Source organism: Megascapheus bottae, chromosome 29 (assembly GCF_031878675.1).
Source record: "Megascapheus bottae isolate mThoBot1 chromosome 29, mThoBot2.hap1, whole genome shotgun sequence".
NCBI lineage: Eukaryota > Metazoa > Chordata > Mammalia > Rodentia > Geomyidae > Megascapheus > Megascapheus bottae.
In genome coordinates this window covers 513,617-539,813 of record NC_143537.1, presented here as the reverse complement: position 1 = coordinate 539,813, position 26,197 = coordinate 513,617, and the positions used below count along the sequence as shown (strand labels likewise).

Below are 26,197 nucleotides of genomic sequence, written 5' to 3'. Positions count from 1 at the left end.
TACTTCTACAGGGGGGTCCCCCATGTCCTCCGGCCTCGGGGTGGAGTTCTACCTCTCCAGGGAGGGGGTCCCCCATGTCCCCCGGCCTCGGGGTGGGGTTCTACCTCTCCAGGGAGGGGGTCCCCCATGTCCCCCGGCCTCGGGGTGGGGTTCTACCTCTCCAGGGAGGGGGTCCCCCATGTCCCCCGGCCTCGGGGTGGGGTTCTACCTCTCCAGGGAGGGGGTCCCCCATGTCCCCCGGCCTCGGGGTGGGGTTCTACCTCTCTGGTGGGGGTCCCCCATGTCCCCCGGCCCGGTTGGAGGTGGGGTTCTGCCTCTCCCCGTCACAGCGGACTGGCCAGCAGCCGGGCGCGGGCCGAGGGCCGTGGCGGCCGAGCACCCCGCCCCGCGCGGGCTCGGCCCAGGCCCCGCAGGCCCCGCAGGCCCCGCAGGCCCCGCGCGCACGCGCACGCGCACGCGCACGCGGACGTGGACGTGGACCGGCCGGGGTCCCGGGCGCGCGGCGCCGGAGGGGTGTGGCCAGGGCGCGTGCGCGCGTGCGCAGAGGGAGATGCGGGGGTATCCGGGGGTGGGGGGGCGGCGGCGGGGAGGAAGTGCGCCTGCGCCGGCGCGCGGCGGGCCGCGGACCGGGCCCTCGGGAGCACGCGCGGGGGGGCGGGGCCGGGCCGGCTCTCGCGAGAGGTGCGCCGCCTTATAAAGGCGCAGGCAGCCCGCGTCCTTTCCTTGGCGTGATTCCGTCCTGCGTCTCGGCTAGTCCGCGGAGCCCGCTTCCCCGTCCGCCCTCGCCGCGCGCCGCCCATGGAGGACTCGATGGACATGGACATGAGCCCGCTGCGGCCCCAGAACTACCTGTTCGGTACCTGCCGGTGGCGGGCGGACGGCGCGGGGCCCGCGCTGCGGCCTGCGGTCGCGGGGCCCGGCTGGGGCCCGGCTGGGGCCTCCGGGCGCTCGGGCCTAGGCCGCGGGGAGCCGGGATGGGGCTTCAGGCCGCCGGGACTCGGGTTTGCGCGCTGCCTGAGGCCGGGCCCGCGCGGGAGCCCGCGGCGGCGCGGCTCCGCCGGGCAGGGAGCGCGCCCTCGGGTCCCGCCTCGGCCTCCAGGTCCTCCAGATCCGTGGCCGGGCCTTGCCCGAGGCCCCGAGCCTCCCCCGGGGCCCGGACGCCCGGGCGGCCGCGGGGAGGCGGGCGCGGCGGGGGGCCCGCGGCGCGGACCACGTGGGTGCCACGTGGTTGGGGGCAGGGAAGGGGGTGTGGGCTCCGCATCCGGGCCTCCACGCGCCCCGCCACCCCCGGAGGCGGGGGCCGTGGCTGGACGGAGGCTCCCGGGAGGCCGGGGCCTTTGTCCGGGCTGCGGACGGCCGAGGCCCTGCGCTGGGTGCCCGGGTCGCTTCGGCGCCTCGAAGCTGGGCCTCTGCACTAGAAGTCAGGGGCCACCCCTGCCCCCACTTTCTGTGCTAACTGAGCAGAGGCCTTCCTCTGCACCGGTACCTGAGCGGGCCACGGAATGGGTGTGTTTTAATGCTGGGTCTTCCATTCGCGGTGCCCTCGGGCCGCTTGGGTCAGAACTTACCCGTCAGCTGACGCGAATAACGAATAACCCTTCTTAGTAAAGTCTATTTTACGTTAAGGCATAGTGTTTAGTTCATGGAACCCGTTTCTGAGGCATCATTAGAAAGTTCAAGGCCATCTGTGTTGAGTTATTCTTACTTTTTTTGTGAAACAGGTTGTGAACTGAAGGCTGACAAAGATTATCACTTTAAGGTCGATAATGATGAAAATGAGCACCAGTTATCACTAAGAACGGTAAGTTCTAAAGGAAACATAAGCATTCTTTTTTTCTGTAACTGGGTGCCAGCTATACCTTATTTATGCACTCCTGACAGAGGTTGGCTTACAAATTGGCAATTGTTAAATCCAGTCAGTTGAAACTACAAAGCCCCCTAGTGTCAGGTGAGAACTGTTATTTATACATTGTTTAGTACAAGGCAGTGCTGGGATTGAACTAATGCTGTTTTTTTGTTCAGGTTAGTTTAGGGGCTGGTGCAAAAGATGAGTTACATATCGTCGAAGCAGAAGCGATGAATTATGAGGGAAGTCCAATTAAAGTTACACTGGCAACGTTGAAAATGTCTGTACAGCCAACGGTAAGAACACTTTGGGATTTTTGATGCTTTAGATCTCCTGAAATTGGTGCTAGTTGGGTTACGTACAGGTGGCAAAGGGGCTAGCGTGGTCTTTGTTCCAGTGCTCAGAGCTGCCCTGTGAGGGGAACAGGCACCACCTAGCGTGGTTTCTAGTGCTCTTTAGGGATGGTAAATAGGTTCTTGGAGTAGTTGAGGAGGTTTGCTGAGAAGTGCTTGTTACAGCATTTTCACCATGCTTACAATATTCTTTTAGGTTTCCCTGGGGGGCTTTGAAATAACACCACCTGTGGTGCTGAGGCTGAAGTGTGGCTCAGGACCTGTGCACATCAGTGGACAGCACTTGGTTGCTGTGGAGGAGGAAGCAGAGTCAGAAGAAGAGGAGGAAGAGGATGTGAAACTCCTGAGTGTGTCTGGAAAGCGGTCTGCCCCTGGAGGTGGCAGCAAGGTTCCACAGGTACAGATGTGTGCTACTGTCCCAGATTATGTTGTCGTCTTCCCTTTGGTGGTAACAACCGCTCTTACTCAAGTATGTTTGTCTTTAAGAAAAAGGTAAAACTTGCCGAGGAAGATGAGGATGATGATGAAGAAGATGATGATGAGGAGGAGGAGTAAGTAAAACAATCTTAACATATATTAAGTTAGACCTGGTAGCTACCTCCATTTCTGGGCCTTGGAAAATTTTTCTCTGAGAATTTAAAGTGTCATATTTGTGTTCTCCAGCTTATATGTAAAGCTTCAGGAATCAAGATCAAATCTATGCAGGGGGCAATGGTGGGTCCTTCTGGTCCCTCATAGCCAGCAGTTTACTACTTGAGCTATACCTCCAGCACAGCCGCCTTTTTTTTTTTTTTTTTTGCCAGTCCTGGGCTTCAGCTCAAGACTGGAAGCCTCAGCACCACTTCTGACTTTCCTATATATGTGGTACGCGAGGAATTGAGCCTTGGTCTTGGTGCATGCTAGGCAAGCAATCTACCACTAGGCCAAACTCCCAGCCGAACCTTTTTTTTTTTAATGGTGCTAGTTAGGATTGGCCTGAGCCTCACAGGATTCTCCAGAGTAGCGGAGGTTACAGGTTTGAGCCATTGGTTCCAAAGTAAGTTCAATATAAGGAGGTGTCTCGTCAGGGAGTCAAGTCAGGCCATAGAGGCCTGTGGGGGTACAGGTGTTAGCTGGAGTCTGTCCATTGAGACAAAGTGAGGAAAGACATACGGTAGCTCTGCCACCCACTCCGTCATTCTTCTCATTTTCCGTCATTCTTCTCATTTTCCCCTCTCCCATGCTTACCTTCAGGTTTCATAGTTTAATTTTTTGCATAATGCACACAGAAAGAGAAAGTGTTCCTTTTTTTTGCCCATTTCTGGGCCTTGAATTCGATCTGGCCACTGTCCTTGAGCACTTTTCCACAAGGCTGGCACTCTGCCACATGAGCCATGGTACCATTTCTGGCTTTTTCTGTGTATGAGGTACCAAGGAATAGAACCCAGGAGTCCATGCTACTAGGCAAGCACTCTTAAGCCATATTCCAGGCTGTAATCTTTTTTTTAAGGCTTAGACATCTATCATGGTCTGTTCCATAAGTCGTAATTCAAGATTCTAATTTCTGTTGGTACTGGGGAAATCAGGAGTTGGGTTTAGCAGGCGATGCTGTTGAGGGAGGCCATGTAATTTTGGTCTATAGTTTTCTTAATCCTGTGCAGATGTGCATATACATTTAGTCTTGTGTCAGGTGTACATCCGAGTTTGGCCACATGGACCGAATTGCTTACAGACTTCACTGTTTATATTTGCACTACCAGTACCGTGTTTTGTTTATTTTATTTGCAGTGATGATGATGATTTTGATGATGAGGAAGCAGAAGAAAAAGTTCCAGTGAAGAAAGTGAGTACATGTTACAGGTTTTGAAAAATAGCAAAAAGAAATGTACATGGTAAAAACTGGCTTAGGACATGCTAGACATTGATTTCTGAGGTTTGATTAAGACTTTTCTGCAGTATTTTGTCAGAATGAGTGTTTTGGTCATGACATAGGGTAATTTGCTTAAGTTGAGAGGAACTCTGATGATTAATTTCTAATTTCAGTCTATACGAGATACTCCAGCCAAAAATGCACAAAAATCAAACCAGAATGGAAAAGATTCAAAACCAGCAACACCAAGATCAAAAGTAAGTAGCATTACATAAAAAACTTGCTTCTGGTAGGATGTTTGGAGTTCTTTGGAAATGACAGGGCACAGTGGTACCAATCTATAGTCTCGGGAACATAGACTAGGTTATGGTGCAAGTGATAAGAGCCTGATTTAAGCCTCCACTGCCACCAAAAAGGTGACATGCACTTAAGGAAACACTGGGATTCACACCACACATACTGGATAAGAGGCTGTTGGGAATAGGACAATAGGAACTTTATGTGAGTAAATTTTACTGTATGTAGAAAATTATTTGACCTGTCAGATAATCCATTGTTTCTTTGTGAACCTTCTGTTGTATTTTATTAACTGAAATTTGCATTTAAAATTAACTGTAAAGAGGGGCCAGGAGTTTGGCCTGGTGGTAGAGTGCTTGTCTAGCATGTATGAAGACCCGGGTTCAATTCCTTGGTACCACATACATAGAAAAAAGCCAGGAGTGGTGATGTGGCTCAAGTGGTAGAGGACTAGCCTTGAGAAAGTCTTAAGGACATTGCTCAGGCCCTGAGCCCAAGCCCAGGACTGGTTAAAAAGAAAAATTAACTATAAAGAAAGAAGTCTGTTAATTCTCTTAAGTGCTTTTGTGTTGTGTGTACTTGACTGACTTGAATTCCTGGGGGCTTCCCTGTGTTTTGTTCAAGCTTAACCCTCTACCAATGAGCCATAGCTTGCTTCTGACTTTCTAGTGTTATTATAAGTCCCAGACTTTTCCAGCCAGTCCAGTTAATACATCATTTTCCTAAACAGCTAGGTTTATTGATTTGAGCCACAGGTGGCCCACTAAGAAATTAGTGCAACAATATAATTTATGTCTGGCTGCCATTTATGAATGCCAGGTGAAGAACTATTTTAATGCACTCATGGTAATCTTTTGAATTTTAAATTTTCCAGGGTCAAGAATCCTTCAAAAAACAGGAAAAAACTCCTAAAACACCAAAAGGACCTAGTTCAGTAGAAGACATTAAAGCAAAAATGCAAGCAAGTATAGAAAAAGTGAGTAAAATATTTCAGATAGATCTTTTTCTATTTCAAATTGTGTCAGATAAACCGTTCTTTGTGGTATGTGGCTTTTCCCCAAGTGGATTGCAAGAATTAGCTAATTTGCAATCTTGTGTGTTGGCCTTGCTTTTACATTAAAAGTACCAGCACATCAGGAAAGATAAAATGGAGCTCTGCCTGTTTTGAGCACTGTGGTGCAGAGCCAGCAGGGGGCGCAGGAGGCTAAGTGACTGAGAGAATGAAATGAGCTGTGTTACATAGTTGCAAGATAGACTAAACAAAATTGTTATATTTGCTTTTCCATATCCAAATGCTTCCTAAGTCAGTACTGGAGTCAATACCTTGGGTGCTTGTGTGGCTTACATCTAGTTTCCTTTTGCCTTCTGTATGCTAAGAGGGTTTAGCTTTTGTCTTGCATTTACTTATTTGGGTTCTAAAACTAGTGAAGGCTGGACAGAATACAGAATGATGGATGAGTTTAATGCCTAGAAATAGCAATTGAGAGTTTTGAGTTCTATGAGCACTTCTAGACCCCAGATGGTGAGCATGCGTAAGACAGATTGCCAGCTCTCCACTCCTGCCCCATCAGTGTCCCAGAGCTGTGGCTCTGCCACTTAGAGGGAGCTAGATGCCTTGTGCAGTGAGGAGTGCGTTAGGAACTTAGTACTGCAGTGCATTTGCTTTGCTGCAATGGCTGTTAAATATCACTGATTTATTTTATCCCTTGCATACAGTGCTAAAACGATGCCCCTCTCCCAGTTTTAATGTGGTCCTATCTCCTTGGTTTAATTGCAGGCACATTGAACAGTCCTGGGCACTACTGGTAAATTAAGCCCAAAGATGGGGAAAGAGGAAAAGGAGAAACAGATATAGTCCATACTGAGTATCATCAACAATCCAGACTGAATGAAGTCTTCTCTTAACCTCAGTCCCCTTTCCTGATTTGCCACCCATCCCCTTCCAGGCTGGAAGCAATCTTTTGGTTTCCTAACGCACTTCTGTTGTGACTGCTGTGATTGATTTCATAATCCTTGCGTATTGCTTTCTATTGTGCATATGCGCCATCTTTTTGACCATGCTTTAAGTCCACTTTGTATTTCCGTAGCTGCTCAATAAATGTTTGAATGAATCAAATAAGGATGTATGTGGCAATAATTTTGAAATGGAGATTATAGTGAGGTTTATTTTCTAGGCATTCTCTGGCAGAGGCAAAAATAACATCTATTCCTGGCATTTGGAAGCCATCACAATTTTAAGGTGCATAGACAATGCTAAGGATAGAAAGAAATTAACATTAATTTTAAGCAGGAAAGGTGATTAATATACTAAATGTAATTCCACAGGAATGATGGGTATATCTCAGTATTTACAGTAATTATGTCTTGCATTTTGGTGACAGTCTTAGGTATTGATAATGTGTTTTTTTTAGAGATTATACTGAGTCACTGTCAGTTTGTTCCCTCTTCAGCATGATGCCCCCAAACTTCCCAAACTTGTATTCATAATTAGTGCTCGCTGACGTGGGTAAAAAAAAGTTGCTGTTTTGGCTATTTGTGCATGGATCTCAGAAGGGGAACATATGTTCATTTGAATAGGATTCTGGATGGAGCTGACTTGTTACTTAATGCTACATTTTCATGCCTGGTCTTAAGTTGTTTGTGCAAAACAGCCTCACAGCAAGCAAAACTTAAAACACCATGGCCCTAATGTGCTGTCTAGAAATGTCTTTTAAAGACAGAGTTGGTGGGAATTGCACCATGCTCATTGTGAAGGAATTTCCTAATAGGGTCTGCAGTGTACATTTCTTTGCTTACCCTTAATATTTTTTTCTCAATAGGGTGGTTCTCTCCCCAAAGTGGAAGCCAAGTTCATCAACTACGTGAAGAATTGTTTCCGGATGACTGACCAGGAGGTAACTACATTTTCTGGGACATGACCAAATAAAAATCTCTCATTATGATTTATTATTTTCTCCTAGTCTCTTAAGTTGTTGGCTTCTTTTAAAAGGCTCCTAACCACAGACAATACTTAATATGTGGAAATTCTTAAGAATTTAGCTGGCAGAGACTGAAAAGATAACTTTTTTAGTGCATTTTTTCCCAGGTCTTATAAAGTATCTCTTGGTTACAGGCTTGGTTTTTCTTCTGGGTACTGTTTTGGCTGAAGAAATGGAGCTGTGGTTTTTCCTTGCTGCTCATTTTGGGTTGCTTTTGGCGGCCTTGTCTTTGGTTTTTTGAGCAATGGATAGAGAAGACTGCACAAGGTTAATAGGGAAAAACACTTGGCTGAAGTCAGGCTGAAGGGGTTTGCTTCAAGAGGGCATGTGGTTTACTGTCTGAGTTCAGTGTTGATTCTGTAGATATTACATGCAAAGGGATTTTGGTCCAGTGTCTTCCACAGGCTAGATGAGAGCATTGAGATAAACCCCAACTTCTGCATTATTTCCACTTCCAGACCTGGAGCAGGGTATTACAGTGAGGGTTCTTGTTCTCTGTGGGTTTCCTTTTCAGTGGATTGGGCAATTAGCTGTTAGGGCATGGCATTTTACGTGAGCACTAGATATATATTTCAGTTTCCAAGTTTGGAATCTGAGCAATTTGGTTTTGTGAAGTTGACAAACGTAATGTTTATTTTCTTTGCTATTTTTTTTTAAGATTTTTATCTTTTTTGTCAGTCCTGGGCCTTGAACTCAGGGCCTCAGCACCACTTTGGGCTTTTTTCTATGTATGTGGTTCATGCATGTTAGGCAAGCACTCTACCACTAGGCCGAACTCCCAGCCCTTTGCTATTTTTTGTGTGTGCATTTGGATTCTTAATGTCAAGATTTGCCAAATATGCAGGTTCTTTCATTTCATTGTACAGTTCCATTCCTCAGTACCACCTACACAGAAAAGAGCACCACTCCCAGTCTTTTCTGGACTGCTCCCAGACCCTAAAAAGTTTGATACAGTAAATACTCAACCAGCACGGGGTGGAAGAAGGAAGTAAAAAGCTTTAGTCATGAAGTGTGGTGAGGAGGGTCTTAGTTGATTGACCCCATAGGCTGAATCCTGTACAGAGAATGAATGGTCAAGGAAGGCTGTCACTGGGGAGACTGCCCTCCCCACTGCAAGCGATATTCGGTAAACAAAACCTTGGAGTACAGATGCTCACTCTGACAACCCTGAAGCTGGGTCTCTCTGCCTTGAGATTTAAACCATAGTAGCCCAATATAGTAGTCTTCATCTTTTGTTTAAGCATTAATTAATGCCTGTGTAATTGAAGCATGTCATGGCACTTGTGTATTGAAGTGAGTCAGTTAAATATGCTTTGGAATTCTTAATTATCTGGAGTGGACCTTTAGTGGTTGAATGAAAGGTAGATAAGCTTTATGGTCTCTAAAGTAGGGTTCCTTAACTAACTACTTTTTTCCCTTTTTTTCTTCAGGCTATTCAAGATCTCTGGCAATGGAGGAAGTCTCTTTAAGAAAGTAGTTTGAACAGTTTGTTGAAATTTTCCGTCTTATTTCCTTTCTGTAAGAGTTGATATCTGGCTGTCCTTTTTATAATGCGAAGTGAGAACTTTCCCTACACTGTGTTTAATAAATGTTGTTCAGGCTCTGCTGCCAAGAATGTGTTGTCCAAAATGCCTGTTTAGTTTTTAAAGACGGAACTCCACCCTGAGCTTGGATTTAAGTATGTATGGAATGTTATGATGGGCCATAGTAGAAGTGATGGTCAGATGTGCAGATGGTGGGGATACAAAATGTACATGTGAAATAAACTCAGTATTTTAATAAAGTAGCACTGTTTCTTTTTGTGAAACCATTAAGAGGCAGTGGCCTACCTAGAACACCTCTGCCTGAGGCTAGTGGCACGAGCCCATCTGACTCCTGTCCACTGTAGTAATTAGACTGTTCTCCAAGGCGCCGCTGCACTGTATTCATGGGACATGAATTCAGTCTGGATGCTGTCTGAGCTCTGCAGCTCAGGGCTAGCTAGCACTCTGCCCTTTGAGACAGTGTTTCACTGTGTATCTTAGAGGGATTACAATTACTTGAGTCAGTCAATGAGTACATTCCCTTGTGTGCAGTCTTCTGTTCTCTCATTCTCTTCTAGCCCGCAAGTTGTATAGGTCACTTTCACCGGATGTCTTAGTATGATTTGTTCTAGTTCCAACCATTTCCCTGCAAATGACATTCCAATGTCTACAAATTCAACTGTTAGGGTCCACCCATCTATCATGGGGCATCTGGGTGCTTTGCATATCCTGCCTATTGTAAATAGTGGATGTGCAGGTGTTCTTACAGCCTGGCTCCTGTTAAGGTTGGACACCTAGTAGTCGTGTTTTCCCGGGTGGTGGCCATGGATCTGTTAAAAAAGACTGGGAGTGCTTCCCTGGCTTGGCAATGAAACCCTGAGTTCAATTCCTTTGTTGCCACATACACAGAAAAAGCTGGAAGTGGTGTTATGGCTCAAGTGGTAGAGCGCTAGCCTTGGCAAAGCTCGAGGACTGCCCAGGCCCCGAGGAGATGCAGCACAAGTGCTAGTCCTCCAGCGAGGCCCAGGAACTGCTGGCACAGCAGTGTCGTGAGCCTCAAGGTGGTGCTGTGTTCTTGTGAGAGCTGGTTTGCACACCACTTTGTCCAGACCTTTTGGGAGCCATAGGGAAGCTGAGGGATGGGCAGTGAAGGTGATCCCATGCTCTGCAGGTTGGGCCTCCTTTCTGGGTCAAACCTGTCTTCTCATAGGGAAAAGCTGCCCTTGGTTGTGCTCATACGGTTTTGCCAGAGCTAGAACGCATGCTCAAGATGTTTGCGTTTAGAAGTATCTGGCTGGACGTTGGCTCACAATCACATCTGTAACCCTAGCTACTCAGGTAGCTCAGTCTTCACGACCAGCCCAGGCAGGAAACTCAAAATTTCTTCTCTCAATTGACTAGCTGTGACTCAGAAAGTGGTAGAGCACTAACCTTGAGTAAAAGCTTGGACAGCACCCAGCCCGAGTTCAGGACATCCCTGGGCAGAAAAGTCAGACTCCACCTGGCTCTTTAGCCAGGCTGGTGGCATCGCTCAAGTGGTGCGATGCCAGCTCAGCAAGCAAATGGAGAGCAAGGGCCTGAAATCAAACCCCAGTACTGAAAAATGAGGAAAAAACTTTCAGTCAGAAGACTAAGTTGGGGAACATTTCTGGTCACCTGTCATTTCCTCCCATCTCGGGCTCAGGTACCAGGAGCTTTTCACGAGCCTAGCTGACAACCATGGCATCTACGTGAATCCAGTTCAGTGTCCGGGGGGGTTGCGAGGGTTTCTGGCCGGCTCTGGTTTCCACAGCGGTTTAGCCTGAACTTTGAAAAGCTCCAGCTTGCTTGAATACTGGACTTCATGTCCGCTTGAGGAAGTTGCACGGTGGCCGCCTCTGGCCGGAGTTTCCCCATTCCTGCCTCCTGCACGCGTTCTCAGCTGCTCTCCAGCGAGACCCCCGCGCGCAGCTCCAGTCCAGGGCAGAGCCGGGCTCCGGAGGGGCTGATGGCGAAGGACTCGGGGCCAGCGGGCAGGGCCGGGGGTCCTGGCCCGGGGCCGAGCGGGGCGGCTCGCTTTCCAGGGCACTGGGCCGTCCCGACCAGAGTCCAGCCGGGGACGCCGGGCAGGGGCCGGGGACCTCGGGGCCGGGCCGGGCCGCCGCTAGGTGGCGGCCGCGCGCTGCTGGAGCTGCGGCCGGGACCTGCGGGGCGGCGCGGAGAGGAGAGGAGGAGAGGGCGCACCGCCCTGCGCCGGCCCCGCGCGCCGCGGAAAGCCGCTCGCGGGGAGAGCTCGGGCGGGAGGGGCCCCGGGGTGGGGCCGACCCCACGGCCGCCCCGGCTCCGCCTGACCCCACCGCCCCGCGCCCCGACCCCGAGCCGGGTGGAGCGCCGCCCGCGCCCGGCCCGCGTCCGCTCCCTCTCAGGCCCGGCCCACCCCGCGCCCCGGGCCCGAGCCTACCGCGTCCCGGGGGCCCGCCTTCCGCGGGGCTCGGCCGGCGCCTGCCCCGCGGCACCGTGCGGAGCTCCGACGGCTCGGCGGCCCCGCGGGCTCTGCCCTCCGTTCCGCCCTCGGAGCCGCCCGGGGCGGGGGCGGGAGCCGGAGCGGGAGGCGGCGTGGAGCCCGGCTGCCGCCTTTGATGTGGGCGCGGCGCACCGGGGCGAGCGGAGGAGCCCAGCGCCCGGCCGGCCGCGCCCCGAGGGGGGGCCCGGCCGCATCCTCATTGTGCGCCCGGCCCGGGCCCGCCCCCGGCCCCCGCCCCCCGCCGCCCGCGCGTAGAAAACGCCCCGGCCGCCGCCCGCGGAGGAGGCGGCGATGCGCACGGCCAGGGAGACGCGGAGGAGGAGACATGAGCCGGCGGGCGCCCGGACGGAGCGGCCGTGACGCGTCCGCGCTGCCACCGCGCGCCCCGGCCCCGGCCCCGGCCCCGACCTCGGCCCCGGGGCGCTGACCCCGCCGCGCGGCCCCGGCCCCGGACGCGGAGCGCTGACCCCGGCGCGCATGCCGCCGTCCCCGGACTGAGCCGACGGCCGGCCGCCCGCAGCCCCCGCGCCAGCCCCGCGGGCGCCGCCGATGCTGCAGGGCGCGCCGCGGGGCGCCCCGGAGCAGCCGCAGCAGCAGCCGGCCCGGACGAAGCGGCGGCGGAGGCGGCGGCGGCGGCGGCGGCGGAGGCGTCCGGCCCCGGCCGCGCGGAGAGGACATGTGCAGGAGGGGCTAGGAGCCGCCGCGCCCGCGCCCGCCCGCGCCCCGCCATGTATCCCGCGCCCGCCGCCTGCTCTGGCCTGTAAGCGCCCCGGCCCGCGCCCCGGTCCCCGGTCCCCGCCCGCGCCCCGCGCCCCGGTCCCCGCCCGCGCCCCGCGCCCCGCGCCCCGCGCCCCGCGCCGCCCTCGCCCTGACGCCCCGTCCTCTCCGCAGGTGTCTGCACGTCCTGCTGCTGTGCTTCCAGGTTCAGGTAGGTGGGCTTCGCCCCGCCCCGCCCCTCCGCGGGCTCCGGTCCGCCCCCTGCACCTGTTCCGGGCGGCGGCGGCCGGGCGGGGGCTCGGGGGCTCCGCGGCTCAGGGCTCCGGGGCTCCGGCTGTCCCGCCGGTCCCGCCGGCCACGCCCGCGCCCGGGCGCAGAGCTGGACCTGGAAGTCCGCTGGCCGCCCCTGCCCGCGGCTGAGCCCCAGACAACAAGTCGGGGCGCAGAGGGCGCCAGGTGCAGGGCGAGTGTGGGGTGTAAAAGTGGTGGGAGAGGACGAGGGGGAGAGGGGGAGAGGGAGGGAGAGGGCGAGGACGAGGGGGAGAGGCAGAGAGAGGGAGGGAGAGGGGGAGGACGAGGGGGAGAAGGGGAGAGGGAAACGGGGAGACCGGGAGAGAGGGATGGAGAGAGAGGTGGTGGGGACCCGGTGGTTCAGGCTTGCTCCTCTGCTCTGCTCTGCTCTGCTCTGCTCTGCTCGCCTCTGCTGTCCTCTCCTCTCCTCTGCTCTGCTCTCCTGTCCTTTGCTCTGCTCTCCTCTCCTCTGCTCTGCTCACCTCTCCTCTTCTCTGCCCTGCTCTCCTCTGCTCTCCTCTCCTCTCCTCTCCTCTGCTCTCCTCTCCTCTCCTTTGCTCTCCTCTGCTCTCCTCTCCTCTGCTCTCCTCTGCTCTCCTCTCCTCTGCTCTGCTCACCTCTCCTCTGCTCTGCTGTCCTCTCCTCTCCTCTTGTCTGCTCTGCTCTGCTTTCCTCTCCTCTACTCTCCTCTGCTCTGCTCTCCTCTCCTCTCCTCTGGTCTCCTCTCCTCTCCTCTGCTCTCCTCTCCTCTCCTCGCCTCTCCTCTCCTCTGCTCTCCTCTCCTCTGCTCTCCTCTGCTCTGCTCTGCTCTCCTCTCCTCTCCTCTGCTCTCCTCTCCTCTCCTCGCCTCTCCTCTCCTCTGCTCTGCTCTGCTCTGCTCTGCTCTGCTCTCCTCTGCTCTGCTCTCCACTCCTCTGCTCTCCTCTCCTCTCCTCGCCTCTCCTCTCTACTCTCCTCTGCTCTGCTCTCCTCTCCTCTCCTCTGCTCTCCTCTCCTCTGCTCTCCTCTCCTCTGCTCTCCTCTCCTCTCCTCTGCTCTCCTCTCCTCTGCTCTCCTCTCCTCTGCTCTGCTCTCCTCTCCTCTCCTCTCCTCTGCTCTCCTCTCCTCTGCTCCGTTCTCCTCTGCTCTGCTCTCCTCTGCTCTGCTCCGTTCTCCTCTGCTCTGCTCTCCTCTGCTCTGCTCTGCTCTCCTCTCCTCTCCTCTGCTCTGCTCTGCTCCGTTCTCCTCTCCTCTGCTCTCCTCTGCTCTGCTCTGCTCTCCTCTGCTCTGCTCTCCTCTCCTCTGCTCTGCTCCATTCTCCTCTCTTCTCCTCTCCTCTCCTCTCCTCTGCTCTCCTCTGCTCTGCTCTCCTCTGCTCTGCTCTCCATTCCTCTGCTCTGCTCTGCTCTCTTCTCTCCTCTGCTGCTCTGCTCTCTTCTCTCCTCTGCTCTGCTCTCCTCTGCTCTGCTCTGTTCTCCTCTCCTTTCCTCTCCTCTCCTCTGCTCTGCTCTCCTCTGCTCTACTCTCTTCTCTCCTCTGCTCTGCTCTCTTCTCTCCTCTCCTCTGCTCTGCTCTCCTCTCCTCTGCTCTGCTCCGTTCTCCTCTCCACTCCTCTGCTCTGCTCTCCTCTTCTCTGCTCTGCTCTCTTCTCTCCTCTGCTGCTCTGCTCTGCTCTCTTCTCTTCTCTCCTCTGCTCTGCTCTGCTCCGTTCTCCTCTCCTCTCCTCTGCTCTGCTTTCTTCTCTCCTCTCCTCTGCTCTGCTCTGCTCCGTTCTCCTCTCCACTCCTCTGCTCTGCTCTCCATTCCTCTGCTCTGCTCTGCTCTCTTCTCTCCTCTGCTGCTCTGCTCTCTTCTCTCCTCTGCTCTGCTCTCCTCTGCTCTGCTCTGTTCTCCTCTCCTTTCCTCTCCTCTCCTCTGCTCTGCTCTCCTCTGCTCTACTCTCTTCTCTCCTCTGCTCTGCTCTCTTCTCTCCTCTCCTCTGCTCTGCTCTCCTCTCCTCTCCTCTGCTCTCCTCTCCTCTCCTCGCCTCTCCTCTCCTCTGCTCTGCTCTGCTCTGCTCTGCTCTGCTCTCCTCTGCTCTGCTCTCCACTCCTCTGCTCTCCTCTCCTCTCCTCGCCTCTCCTCTGCTCTGCTCTGCTCTGCTCTCCTCTCCTCTCCTCTGCTCTCCTCTCCTCTGCTCTCCTCTCCTGTCCTCTCCTCTCCTCTGCTCTGCTCTCCTCTCCCGTCCTCTCCTCTCCTCTCCTCTGCTCTGCTCTGCTCTCCTCTGCTCTGCTCTGCTCTGCTCTGCTCTCCTCTGCTCTGCTCTCCTCTGCTCTGCTCTGCTCTCCTCTCCTCTGCTCTGCTCCGTTCTCCTCTCCTCTGCTCTCCTCTGCTCTGCTCTCCTCTGCTCTGCTCTCCTCTCCTCTGCTCTGCTCTCCTCTCCTCTTCTCTGCTCTGTTCTCCTCTGTTCTCCTCTGCTCTCCTCTGCTCTGCTGTCCTCTCCTCTCCTCTCCGCTCCTCTCCGCTCTCCTCTCCTCTGCTCTGCTCCTCTCTCCTCTGCTCTCCTCTCCTCTCCTCTGCTCTCCTCTCCTCTCCTCTGCTCTCCTCTCCTCTGCTGTCCTCTCCTCTGCTCTCCTCTGCTCTGCTCACCTCTCCTCTGCTCTCCTCTGCTCTGCTCTCCTCTCCTCTCGTCTGCTCTGCTCTCCTCTCCTCTGCTCTGCTGTCCTCTCTCTCCTCTGCTCTGCTTTCCTCTCCTCTGCTCTGCTCTGCTCTGTTCTCCTCTGCTCTGCTCACCTCTCCACTGCTCTCCTCTCCTCTGCTCTGCTCTCTTCTCTCCTCTGCTGCTCTGCTCTCCTCTCCTCTCCTCTCCTCTGCTCTGCTTTCCTCTCCTCTGCTCTGCTTTCCTCTCCTCTGCTCTGCTCTCCTCTCCTCTGCTCTGCTTTCCTCTCCTCTGCTCTGCTCTCCTCTCCTCTGCTCTGCTCTCCTCTCCTCTGCTCTGCTCTCCTCTCCTCTGCTCTCCTCTCCTCTCCGCTCTCCTCTCCTCTGCTCTGCTTTCCTCTCCTCTGCTCTGCTTTCCTCTCCTCTGCTCTGCTCTCCTCTCCTCTGCTCTGCTCTCCTCTCCTCTGCTCTGCTCTCCTCTCCTCTGCTCTCCTCTCCTCTCCGCTCTCCTCTCCTCTGCTCTGCTCTCCTCTCCTCTGCTCTGCTCTCCTCTCCTCTGCTCTGCTCTCCTCTGCTCTGCTCACCTCTCCTCTGCTCTGCTCTCCTCTCCTCTGCTCTGCTCTCCTCTCCTCTGCTCTGCTCTCCTCTCCTCTGCTCTGCTCTGCTCTCCTATCCTCTGCTCTGCTCTGCTCTCCTATCCTCTGCTCTCCTCTCCTCTCCTCTGCTCTGCTCTCTTCTCTCCTCTGCTGCTCTGCTCTGCTCTGCTCTCCTCTCCTCTGCTCTCCTCTGCTCTGCTCTCCTCTCCTCTCTACTCTCCTCTGCTCTGCTCTCCTCTCCTCTCCTCTGCTCTCCTCTCCTCTCCTTTCCTCTCCTCTGCTCTGCTCTCCTCTGCTCTCCTCTCCTCTGCTCTGCTCTCTTCTCTCCTCTGCTCTGCTCTCCTCTCCTCTGCTCTGCTCTGTTCTCCTCTCTACTCCTCTGCTCTGCTCTCCTCTCCTCTGCTCTGCTCTCCTCTCCTCTCCTCTGCTCTGCTCTCCTCTGCTCTCCTCTCCTCTGCTCTGCTCTCTTCTCTCCTCTGCTCTGCTCTCCTCTCCTCTGCTCTGCTCTGCTCTCTTCTCTCCTCTCCTCTCCTCTGCTCTGCTCTGCTCTCTTCTCTCCTCTCCTCTGCTCTGCTCCGTTCTCCTCTCCTCTCCTCTGCTCTGCTCTCCTCTGCTCTGCTCTCTTCTCTGCTCTGCTCTGCTCTGCTCCGTTCTCCTCTCCACTCCTCTGCTCTCCTCTTCTCTGCTCTGCTCTCCTCTCCTCTCCTCTCCTCTGCTCTGCTCTCCTCTGCTCTGCTCTGCTCTCCTCTCCTCTGCTCTGCTCTGCTCTGCTCTCCTCTCCTCTCCGCTCTCCTCTCCTCTCCTCTGCTCTGCTCTCTTCTGCTCTGCTCTGCTCTGCTCTCCTCTCCTCTCCTCTCCCCTCTCCTCTCCTCTGCTCTGCTCTCCTCTGCTCTGCTCTCCTCTCCTCTCCCCTCCTCTCCTCTGCTCTGCTCTCCTCTGCTCTACTCTCCTCTCCTCTCCGCTCTCCTCTCCTCTGCTCTCCTCTCCTCTGCCCTGCTCTGCTCTCCTCTACTCTGCTCTGCTCTCCTCTCCTCTGCTCTGCTCTCCTCTGCTCCTCTTTCCTCTCCTCTGCTCTCCTCTCCTCTCCTCTCCTTTCCTCTCCTCTGCTCTCCTCTGCTCTGCTCTCCTCTCCTCTCCTCTCCTCTCCTCTGCTCTCCTCTCCTCTGCTCTCCTCTCCTGTCCTCTCTTCCTGTCCTCTCTTCCTCTCCTCCTCTCCCTCTTCTCCTCTCCTCCTCTCCTCTCCGTTCTCCACTCGGCTCTGCTCTCTGCCCTTGCTCTGGGCTCTCGGAGAATCAGAAGAGGGCTTGGCGCCCAGCCTGGAAAGCACTTGCTAAAATCTGATCTGTTACTTCAGCAGCTTTCAGACGCGGGAAGGTCTTGGCATGCAGACAGTTGGAACGCACTGGCTTCCAAAGCCGTGGAAATGAAGGGAGAAGGGGGAGGAGGGAGCCGACTTCAGCCCGATTAGAACCAGACGAGGGCTGCCTCTGCTGGTGGGGGGGCGGAGGGGATAGGAAGAGCCAGCTTCCCCAGCCCGGGAGGGTGGGTCGTGGGAAGGGCTGGAGGCTGTCCCTTCTCCTCCTCATCGAGACAGGTGTCCCTGGAGGCCAGGGCAGATGCCCAGAAGCTCTGACTTGGGACCGGGTCCTACCCCCTCTTTTGCGTGGCGGGGAAGGCTCGGGACAGCCCTTCTCCTCACCTCCGGAGCGGGCAGCCAGGAGCTGGGCAGCCAGTCGGGACAGACTGATGTACTCCTTCCTTCTCGTAGCCGGGCAGTGTCCCCTGTGACTCTTTGAATCAATACAATTGGAGTCAGTAACTTAGGACTGGCTGGCTGCCAGAGCAGATGTGCTCGTGTGACCCGGGTGATGCAGGAGCGGGGACGGGGCAGGGAACGCCCGTGTCAGGACTCCGGCCTGCAGCCAGGCCGGGCCAGGGCAGGCCCTGCCGCTCTGCTTGTCTGGCCTGGACAGAGCTGTTTCCTAGAGGTTGCACTGAGAACCAGAGCCCAGGAAATGGGCTTGCAGCAGAGCGGGGCCCTCCACAGGCGTGGCCTCGGCCTGGGTGCCTGAGGGTGGAGAGCCTTCCTGACGGGGGCCCAGAGGGGCTGCTGGGAGGAAACCTGGACTCCATGTCCCAGCTCCACCTCCGGGCCAGAGCCAGCATCCTGGGAACGCGCTGGGTGGTCCTGGGTGGCCACTGGGTTTGTCCTGAGCAGCCTTCACACAGGTGAGGCCCCACCTGCCTCCACCTGCCCTTCCTCTGCTCCGTTTCCTGTCCTGCTCCCTTCCTCTGCCCTCTTCCTCCCCTCCTGCCCTTCCTCTCCTCCTCTTCCTCTCCCTCCTTCCTTCCTCTTCCTCTTCTTCCTGCCCTTCCTCTTCTCTTCCTCTCCCTTCTGCCCTCCCTCTTTCCTCTTCCTCTCCCTCCTTCCTTCCTCTCCCTCCTTCCTTCCTCTTCTCCTCTTCCTCTCCTGCCTGCCCTTCCTCTGCCCTCTTCCTCAGCATGCCTTCTCACACGAATACCTTCACAGGGCGGATATTTGAACCCCACTCCATGCTCTCTTGCGATATGACTCTGGGGTTTCGGGGAGGAGGTCTCTGAAACACTGCATAAACCCAGCATGTGCAGGTGCTGTGTCTGGAGGCTCTCGGCCCACAGCTCCCTCAAAGATGAAGAAATGGGACTCAGAGGAAACTCAGGCAAGGCTGGAGGGCTCATGTCTCCTTTTGCACACAAGGTGAAGGTGAGATGCCCAGTGGTGTCAGTGCCAGAGTCTGGAGTCTGATGCCCGTGGAGGCAGGGCTGGCAGATGGGGAGAGTGCTGCGTCTGGGCAGGGCAGGGTGTGGGCAGCTCTGTGTCCTCGCCAGGGTTTGTGGAGACTTCGGCACTTGGAGCATGCTGGGGCCCTTTCCCTTCCTGGTAGGAACTGCCCAGGGCTTGGTGACCAGTGCCCTTGGCCCAGGCCATTTGCAGAATGGAGACCCTGAGGTTAAAGTTATAAATGTTGGGAAATTCTCACCTTCCCAGGAAGGGTGCACCATATTCCTTCTTTCCACCTCTATCTTTCGGGGTTCTGCCCCCTTGCTCCCATCCTTCAGCCATCAGACCCCAGGAGGTCCCTGCTCAGGCCTTTGTCTTCCGCTCCCCTCCGTGAGGGGCCATCACTACTGGACACCCCTTCGTCCCTTCTCCACACGACTTGGGACATCATCGATAGCTGAAATTGGAAGCATTGTAAACATTTCCATGGCAAGCCAGTGGCGTGACCAGTAAATTGCTTTTCTGCACTTGGCTGAGCTCTGACAATGACACCGGGCTTTGGGACACCTGCCTGACCTCAGTCCTGCTGCCAGGCTCCACTAGGTCCTGGCCTGCACCGGGCCAGTCAGGCCTGGGGGGTTGGGGGTGGGAGGGGAAGGTGCTGCCGCCCCCCCTCTGTCCCACAGGGCCACTTCCTCTGCCCTCCCCAAGCTCCTCAGCAGGGATTGAGTGGGTCCTTCCTCACCTGCCAGGTGGGGTTAGTACCCTTTGGGGGGAACATGAGGGTGGGAGTTGTCTTAGTGCCTGGCATTGACGAGTGTGCGTGTGTGCGTGTGTGTGTGTGTGTGTGCATGTGCACACGGGGGTTTGAGTGGGCCCTCATGCTGTCAGTTGTCTTGCTTTGCTCATGGCTGGTACTCTACCACTTGAGCCGCACTTCAGCCTGGAGTTTGTGTTGGATAATTGGAGGTGGACTCTTGCAGGCTTTTCTACCTTGCCTGATTTCACACTGGTTTTAGACTCCTAAGTAAGTAGGATTAGAAGTGTGAGCCCCTGGCTCTTGGCTCCTTGTGAATTTCAATTTTCCCACTCAAGCCCTTCCTTGCTGGAGCCTGTGTCTCCATGGGCTGGGCTGGGAGCACATCAGTCTCTGGACTCAGTGAGTCTCCACTGCCAAGTTTCTAGGAGTAAATGATTGCCATGGTGTGAAGTGGTAGAGACAAATTGTCTCTTCCTCTCCTTGGAGAGGAAAAACCTGAGTCTGAGGAAGGTGTGAGCTGGATGGCTCACACCTTTAATCTTAGCTACACTGGAGGTGTAAATAGGAGGATGGTGGTTCAATGTCAGTCCAGAGAAAAGTGTAAGCTCTTACCTGAAAAATAAGCTAAAGCAAAAAAAAAAGGGCTTAGGCATGGCCCAAGTGGCAAAGCACCTGCCTGAGGCCCTGAGTTTAAACCCCAATACTGGGAAAGAATGAAAAGAAAGAAGGAAGGAAGTAAATAAACATAATTCCTCTGTAGTAGGGAGGCAGGCAAAATGAGCTTGTGCCCCTTGGTCCACCTGGAGAGAGCCAGGGGCTGAGCAGCGGCTTGTCTGAAGTCATACCTGGGGCTCTGGATTCAGGTCTTGTATTCATCGCTTCCCATCAATCTGACTTTTCTAGAAGGAATCCTGAAGTTATTCAGAAAGCATCCTGGGAATGGGGAGCCAAGCCACGAGGTGTGTGGGGGGAGGTCTTTAGTGGTTGTTCCTGTGTGGGGACCAGCTTGGAGGCATGGCTCTGGTCTCCTGGAATGTGCTGACTTGGGGTGCTGACTTGGGGTGGCTGCAGGGCGGGGGCTTCTGCACTCTCCTTCCAGCCACTTTCCCGGGGCAGAGGGGAGAGGCCGCCTCCCTGCCAGCATTCCTGCCGCCCAGAGTGTCACCATGCACTCTGTGATAAGGAGGTGGATTTTTAAAATTTCTTGTGGTTGGCACCGCCCGTGTCGGCAGGCTGGAGCAGTGTCAGGGTGCGGCTTCCGCCAGGCGGAGGGCATGGGTCCAGCCCTGTGGACATGGGTCCCCTGAGGTGGTCATGGTAACACAGTAGCCACAGCCTTTGAGGCTCACGCTGGCCAGCTCTGGGTCCTGAGAACTGTGTTTGGGGATTTGGGTGGTGGCACAGCCTCTGCTGCGATGGTGTGGGGGAGCCTGCTGTCTGCACAGTGCTCTGGAGCTGGGGACGAGGGAGGCACAGGGCTGAGAAGTGGAGGCTTGGCACCCCAGGTCTGCCTTGGTCACATGCAGGAGAGGCCAGACTTGGTCAACTTGTCACCTGCCTGCCTGGCTTTTGCAGCTGGGTATAGTGGAAGGTGTCAGGAGGCTGAGAGGCAGCTGGCGGCTCTCTAACTGTGGCTCCCCTTTTGTGTTTGCTCTTTGGTGACTCACCTAACCTGTGTGGGTCTCACCCTCTGCATATATAAAATTGCCAAAGCAAAACAAACCCACAAAAACCAAACAACACATCATACAGCTTCAGTGTGCTAGGGGCTTGTGTAGCTGTGCTTGTTTGCAGTCTGCCTGGCTCTGGTGTCACCGCGGGGGTCCTTGCCTCTCCTCACTCCAACCCAACCCTGCCAGAGCCAGCAGCTCTGTTGCCCCCCTCAGTACCCATTTCCCACTCTGGAACCTCCGTGTGATGGGCCAGCCCTGCCCTGTGTCCAGGGCGGAGGGAGAGGGCCAGCGGGCCTCAGCGAGCTCTGGTGTTCCTCTGAGTACGGGGCTCTTTCTGAAACATCGACAGGTAAATGGCCCCCGGGTGCAGGTGGGCTGTAATTCCTAGGCCTCAGATCCATGTAGGGTGCCCTTGTGTGAAGGGTTGCAGAGACGGTGGGGGTCCTGGCCCCATGCAGGCTGGCTCACCCCCTGAGGATCGGCCTCTGGGGGTCCTGGCAGGGAAAATACCAAGGTTTCAATCCTAACAGCTGTTCAGCAAATGTGCTTTTCCATACCTCACCTTCCGATCTGTAAAATGGGAAATGAGAAGCGCCGTCTTCTTAGGGGTGACTGTGAGGAGTAAAGGGCCCTGTACAAAGAGCCTCTTGCCCAGCTCGTTCGGCAGATAGCCTAGTGCTGGTAATGCCAGGGTCCGGAGTGTGCTGTGGGCGGGAAGCTGGGAGGGACATGCTCCGGAGCGGGAACAGCAGCCCTGCACGCCATCACAGCCCATGCTTTAGGCTTGGGTCTGCAGCCCAAGGGGATCCAGGCCCATCACAGCCTTTGGGATTTGGGAGTGGCAGCTCCAAGTTCCCAAGAGTAGGGCATGCAGGGGAAGGAGCTGATCACGGAAGAGATGCTGCTCTTGTGAGCCGGGGCATGGCTCTGGATGCACCTGTAGGTGTGTAAAAGATGCCGTAGGTCCGTGGGACAGTTCTGCTTCCAATCAGGGAACAGGGATTGTGGAAGGGGACAGGGAGGGGGCTGGAGTGCCGTGTGCAGAGGGGCTGGCCTCCTACCTTGTTGGACCCAAAGAGTTCTTTATCTCAGACATAGAGTGTACTCTTTCTACCCAAGTGCTTCAGGAAAGACACCAAGTGATGCTGAGGCTGGCTGATGGGAAAGGGAGGAGGGCAGGAAGCTCAGGTCTCAGCCAGTAGGGGCCGGCCACCTGACTCCAGGGCTGGCTGCCCAAGCCTGTAGAGCCCCAGGCCATCTGTACGGAGAAGGCCAATGTGTGAGGGGGGGCAGGATGTCGAGCTTCAGCTCAGCCCGACCTAGCAGTGCCCTCTCTCCACTGATGGCCCTGCCAATCAATATGTGGATGGTCTGGGGAGCTTAATGGAGAGGCTGGGGTGGGGAAAACCCTCTGCGCCTCCCCCATGCTGTGTGGTGGTGGGAGTGTGGCCAGAAAGGGCTGAAGGAAGGGCAGGTGCTGTTTACAAGACAGGGCACTTATTGGCTTTGAGGTGGCATTGTCTCTTGCTTTCTGACCGAGTCACACTTTCTGTGGCTCGTGGGCCCAGTGTCACCGGAGCAAACGGTGCCTGGCCAGTGCTCAGCCGGCTCCTGCAGAAAATGGAGCCTGAAAGTGAGCAGGGGCTGAGTGCCCCGAGAGGGCTCCAGTGCTGGCTTTGCTCTCTGGTAGTAGCACTCTCCAGGCTGCTCCAGGAAGGATTTGAGGGCCACCATGGGTGGAGATGGAGGCTGACTTCCTTGGGGACCCTCCCTGGGAGAGGGTGAAGGCGTGGGGGAGTATGGAGGGAGGGACATGGCCATGGGTCATGGCGGGGGGCGGGGTTGGAGTTGGGGACATGAGGAATGTGGCCTCTAGCTGTTGGCCTCTGCTCCTGGGATCCCCCCCACACTTCTGGGCAGGCTGCAGATAGGGCATGGATGGTGCAAGACCTAAAGGACTGAGGACCTGGATAGGAAGGGTGGCAGAACCCATTCTTTGCTGCTGGAGGAGCTGAAGTCATAGGCCCTTGGGGAACGATATCCCTCCTGTGCCGGCCTGGAAAGCTGGCCTCCCTTCATCCTTGGAGATGAATCCCAAGGCCCCAGTGGATGCCTGGGGGAAGGGCAGTGCTGAGCTCTGAGTGGGATGTGGTGATGGGGGTGGGGTGGAGTAGACACTCAGCCTAGAGACAGCATGGGGTTCATCCTGCTACTTGAGTGGAGAGAAGGGGGAACGGGGGCAGGGGGTTTGAGGAAGCAATGGGCAAGAGCCTCGAAGGTGTGAAGGTGTGGAGACAGCTCACTCCAGAGGGGCTCTGCCCAGATTGCAGCAGTTGTGTTTGTTTTCTTGGTAGCTATGCATCTGGGAGGTGAGCAGGGCACAGCAGGCTCCAGGCAGGGCCCCTTCCCAAGCTGAGGCCTGAGCAACCTGTCCTCGCCTGGCAGAAGGAGCGTCTGCCTTGTGTCTGTCTGCTCCAGCGCAAGCCTGGAGCTTGGTGGCTCCAGAGTCGGGCAGGAGGTCCCCTCCATGGAGCGGACTCTCCCTGACTCTGCAGCTCCGTCAGGGAAGTTCGATGGCTTCTCAAGCTTCTTTCACAGCTTCTTAGAAAGCATGGTCCTCTCCCGTTTCTAGTGTCCTTGGCTGACCCTTTGTTGGGCAGGGAGAGAAGGCTCTCTGCCCCTCAGGCAGGTGCTCCTCACCACAGCCATTTTCTGGTTGCCTCCTGGGGCAGAACTGAGACCCCATAGTGATGTGGAGGAGCTGGGCAGGGGACAGCAGGGTCCAGGCCTTCCTGGGACGAGAGCTAGGAAGGCCTTCAGAGTGGATGTGGGAGGGCAGGTGATGGCTGGGCAGGAGGAGCAGGCCCCTGAGCTCACCACCGACCCTGCCAGCAGTCAGGGCCCTGGCCTGCTTCCGAGGACATGCTTCGTGTGTGGCAGAGGCTGCCCCGGCCTCCCTGCAGACTGCTTTGGTCACAGAGCGTGGCCTAAATGGTGGAAGCAGGGCAAGACGGATTGCACCTCTGTATTCTGGGAAAAGGCCACCTGGTCACTCCTGCTGACCCTGGCTCACCCATGCAGCCTCTGTCCAGTGGGCCAGGGCGAAAGTCATTAATGAGACGCGGCTCCCGGCTGTGGTAGCTCCCCTCGGGGCCTGGGGAGAGGAGATTGGTTTGACCTCTGATCAATAAGGTCTCGTGTGAGCAGAGGGGAGGATGGGGGATGCTAGCGCCTGCCCTTGGGGGAGGGGACAGATCCAGGCAGCCTCCGACCTCATTCCAGGAGGGTCAGAGGCCCTGGGGTGGGGTCTTCGGGATCAATGTCCAGCAGGTGTGGTCTGGTGCCCTGGGATGTGGACAGGTCCAGGTGGCGGGTCCAGGCTGTGTGCCACGTGCCACCATGGCAGGGCCGTGGGTGTGCCAACCAATACGCCAGGCACTGGCTGTGGGTGGCTCTGTGGCTCTGAGAATGGACTGACATCTTCTTGGTGGTGGTGGTGGTGGGGCTTGAACTCCGGGTCTGGGCACCGTCCCTGATCTCTTAATTGCTCAAGACCAGTGCTGTACCACTTTGAGCCACAGCACCACTTCCAGTTTTCTGGCTGTTACCTAGAGATAAGAGTCTCACGGACTTTCCTTTCCTGGATGGCTTTGAACCACAATCCTCAGATCTCATCTTCCTGAGTTGCCAGGATTACAGGCGTGAGCCACTTGTGGCCAGCTAGGCTGACCTTTTCCAGCCTCCGTTTCTGCAGCTGCCTTCCCATGGCACTGAGTTGAAGTACCACACCTTCTCAGACTGGCCTGGACGGCTGTGTTTTGTCTGGGGCCTTCAGAAGAGCCTCTGATTTTTCCTCGGCAGCCGTGCTGGGTGCCGTCGTACCTTCAGGCCAGCCAGAGAGCACTTGGTGCAGCCCATGAAGTGAATGATTCATCACGCTTCCATCCTAGGTAGGGAACCGAGGCACAGAGCTGCAGTGGAGAGCGCAGTCTCGGCCGGGGCTACATTTAGCTGGGTGGTTAGCACGCCGGGCCTTCACCTGGAGCCACTGCTGATGGCCTGGGGAGAGGAAGGCAGAAGCCACAGGGCCCAGAAAGTGGTGGTCCACATTGTCCTACAAGGGGTGTGTGAAGATATGGTCTCAGGAATCCAAAGTCTGGGGTCAGTCTGCACGGGCAGCTTGTGACTGCTCAGAGGAGCTGCCTCAGTTTCCTTACCGTAGAGGAGGACGAGGTTTCCAACCAGAGGACAAGTGTGAGGCTTGATAGTTGGCCACAGTGTAGCCTGTAGGGGAGGTTTCGGGTAGGAGAACAGGCCAGGGTGGGACAGAGGTGCACACGGAAGGCAAGGCCCCTGCCCTCAGCCATCCACGGCCGAGGACTGAGCTGAACTCCACAGTGGTGGTATGGGGGCTGTGAGGGTGCAGGAATGGGTGTCTAGCATTGTGCCAGACTTCGTGGGTGCACACAACAAATCCAGAATGCTTCAGGACCTGCCTGGCTCCATGGTTAAGCTAGGACTGGTCCAGTTAGCAGGGCTCAGGAGACACCAATGGCACAGGGCCTCCATCTGTTCACTCACTGGCCAGTCATCTGAGTGGTTCTGTCAGGTGCTAGGGGAACAGCTGCACGCAGGAAGCCCAGCATTGGTCACCTGTGTTTGGGGGCCCATCAAGGAGTCAGGCATGTCAGTGGAACAGTGGTGGAACGTATGTGAATAGCAGGAATGTGACACATGGAGGTGGCAGAGGCAGGGTATCTGAGGGCCACCAGGGTATATCGGAGTGAGAGGAGGCCCAGTGCCGTGGAGGACAGGCAAAGGCTCTGAGGCTTGGAGGCCTGGACAGTGATGGGCATGGCTGGCCAAGAGGGGCCCTGGGGCTCCCTGGCAGAGTCTGGTTCAGTGGGAGGCTGGGAACACTGCGAGAGGGCTGTGTTGGTGGGAGGGGAATTGGCAGGAGGCAGGAGGCTAGGGAGAAGGCAGGACGCACTGTCCAGATGAGGCCACGTAGTGGGAAAGTGGATCCGTTTGTGCTCTCGAGATAGCTGCCTGGAGAGAGTGCGTGGTGAGAGCGACGCGGGGCAGGGGCAGGGCATTTCCACGGCGATGTGGAATGGAGGCTCTTCAAGAGGGCCTGGTACCTGGGCCACCTTGTAGGTGCCAGTGAGTGCCCGCTGGCAGTGGGTAGCCAGAGGGGTCACCTGTGAAGGTCTGAGGAAGAGGCAGGGTGGATGGACTGTGGCCTGGTCCTTGCTGGCCCGCTGACCACGAGGCCACTCCCCTGCCACATGCCGAGACCCTCATTCACAAGGACACTGGACTGTCTCCCCGAGCTCGTCCAGGGTGGGGGCTTTGCTCTACCACTCTTTCTATGCCAGTCCTAGGGCTTAAACTCAGGGTCTGGGTGCTGACACTCTGCTTTTGTGCTTAAGGC

The 26,197-nt window shown here is 55.9% G+C and overlaps 2 protein-coding genes across 2 annotated transcripts in view; both read left to right on the top strand.

Moving 5' to 3' along the window:
• The first annotated feature begins 717 nt into the window (after window positions 1-717).
• Window positions 718-9,109, top strand: Npm1 (nucleophosmin 1). The gene is given in 11 exon segments (XM_090321258.1): window positions 718-856; window positions 1,722-1,801; window positions 2,023-2,142; window positions 2,396-2,596; window positions 2,686-2,750; window positions 3,967-4,021; window positions 4,222-4,305; window positions 5,220-5,321; window positions 7,165-7,239; window positions 8,754-8,766; window positions 8,769-9,109. Coding segments are annotated over 11 exon segments (885 nt in total). The 5' UTR covers window positions 718-798; the 3' UTR covers window positions 8,801-9,109.
• Window positions 9,110-12,077: 2,968 nt separating this feature from the next.
• Window positions 12,078-26,197, top strand: part of Fgf18 (fibroblast growth factor 18) — a 31,867-nt gene continuing 17,747 nt past the window's right edge. The window contains exons 1-2 of the mRNA XM_090320792.1: window positions 12,078-12,109; window positions 12,241-12,277. Of these exons, the coding sequence (XP_090176918.1) occupies window positions 12,078-12,109; window positions 12,241-12,277 (69 nt within the window). The remainder of the gene's footprint in view (window positions 12,110-12,240; window positions 12,278-26,197) is intronic.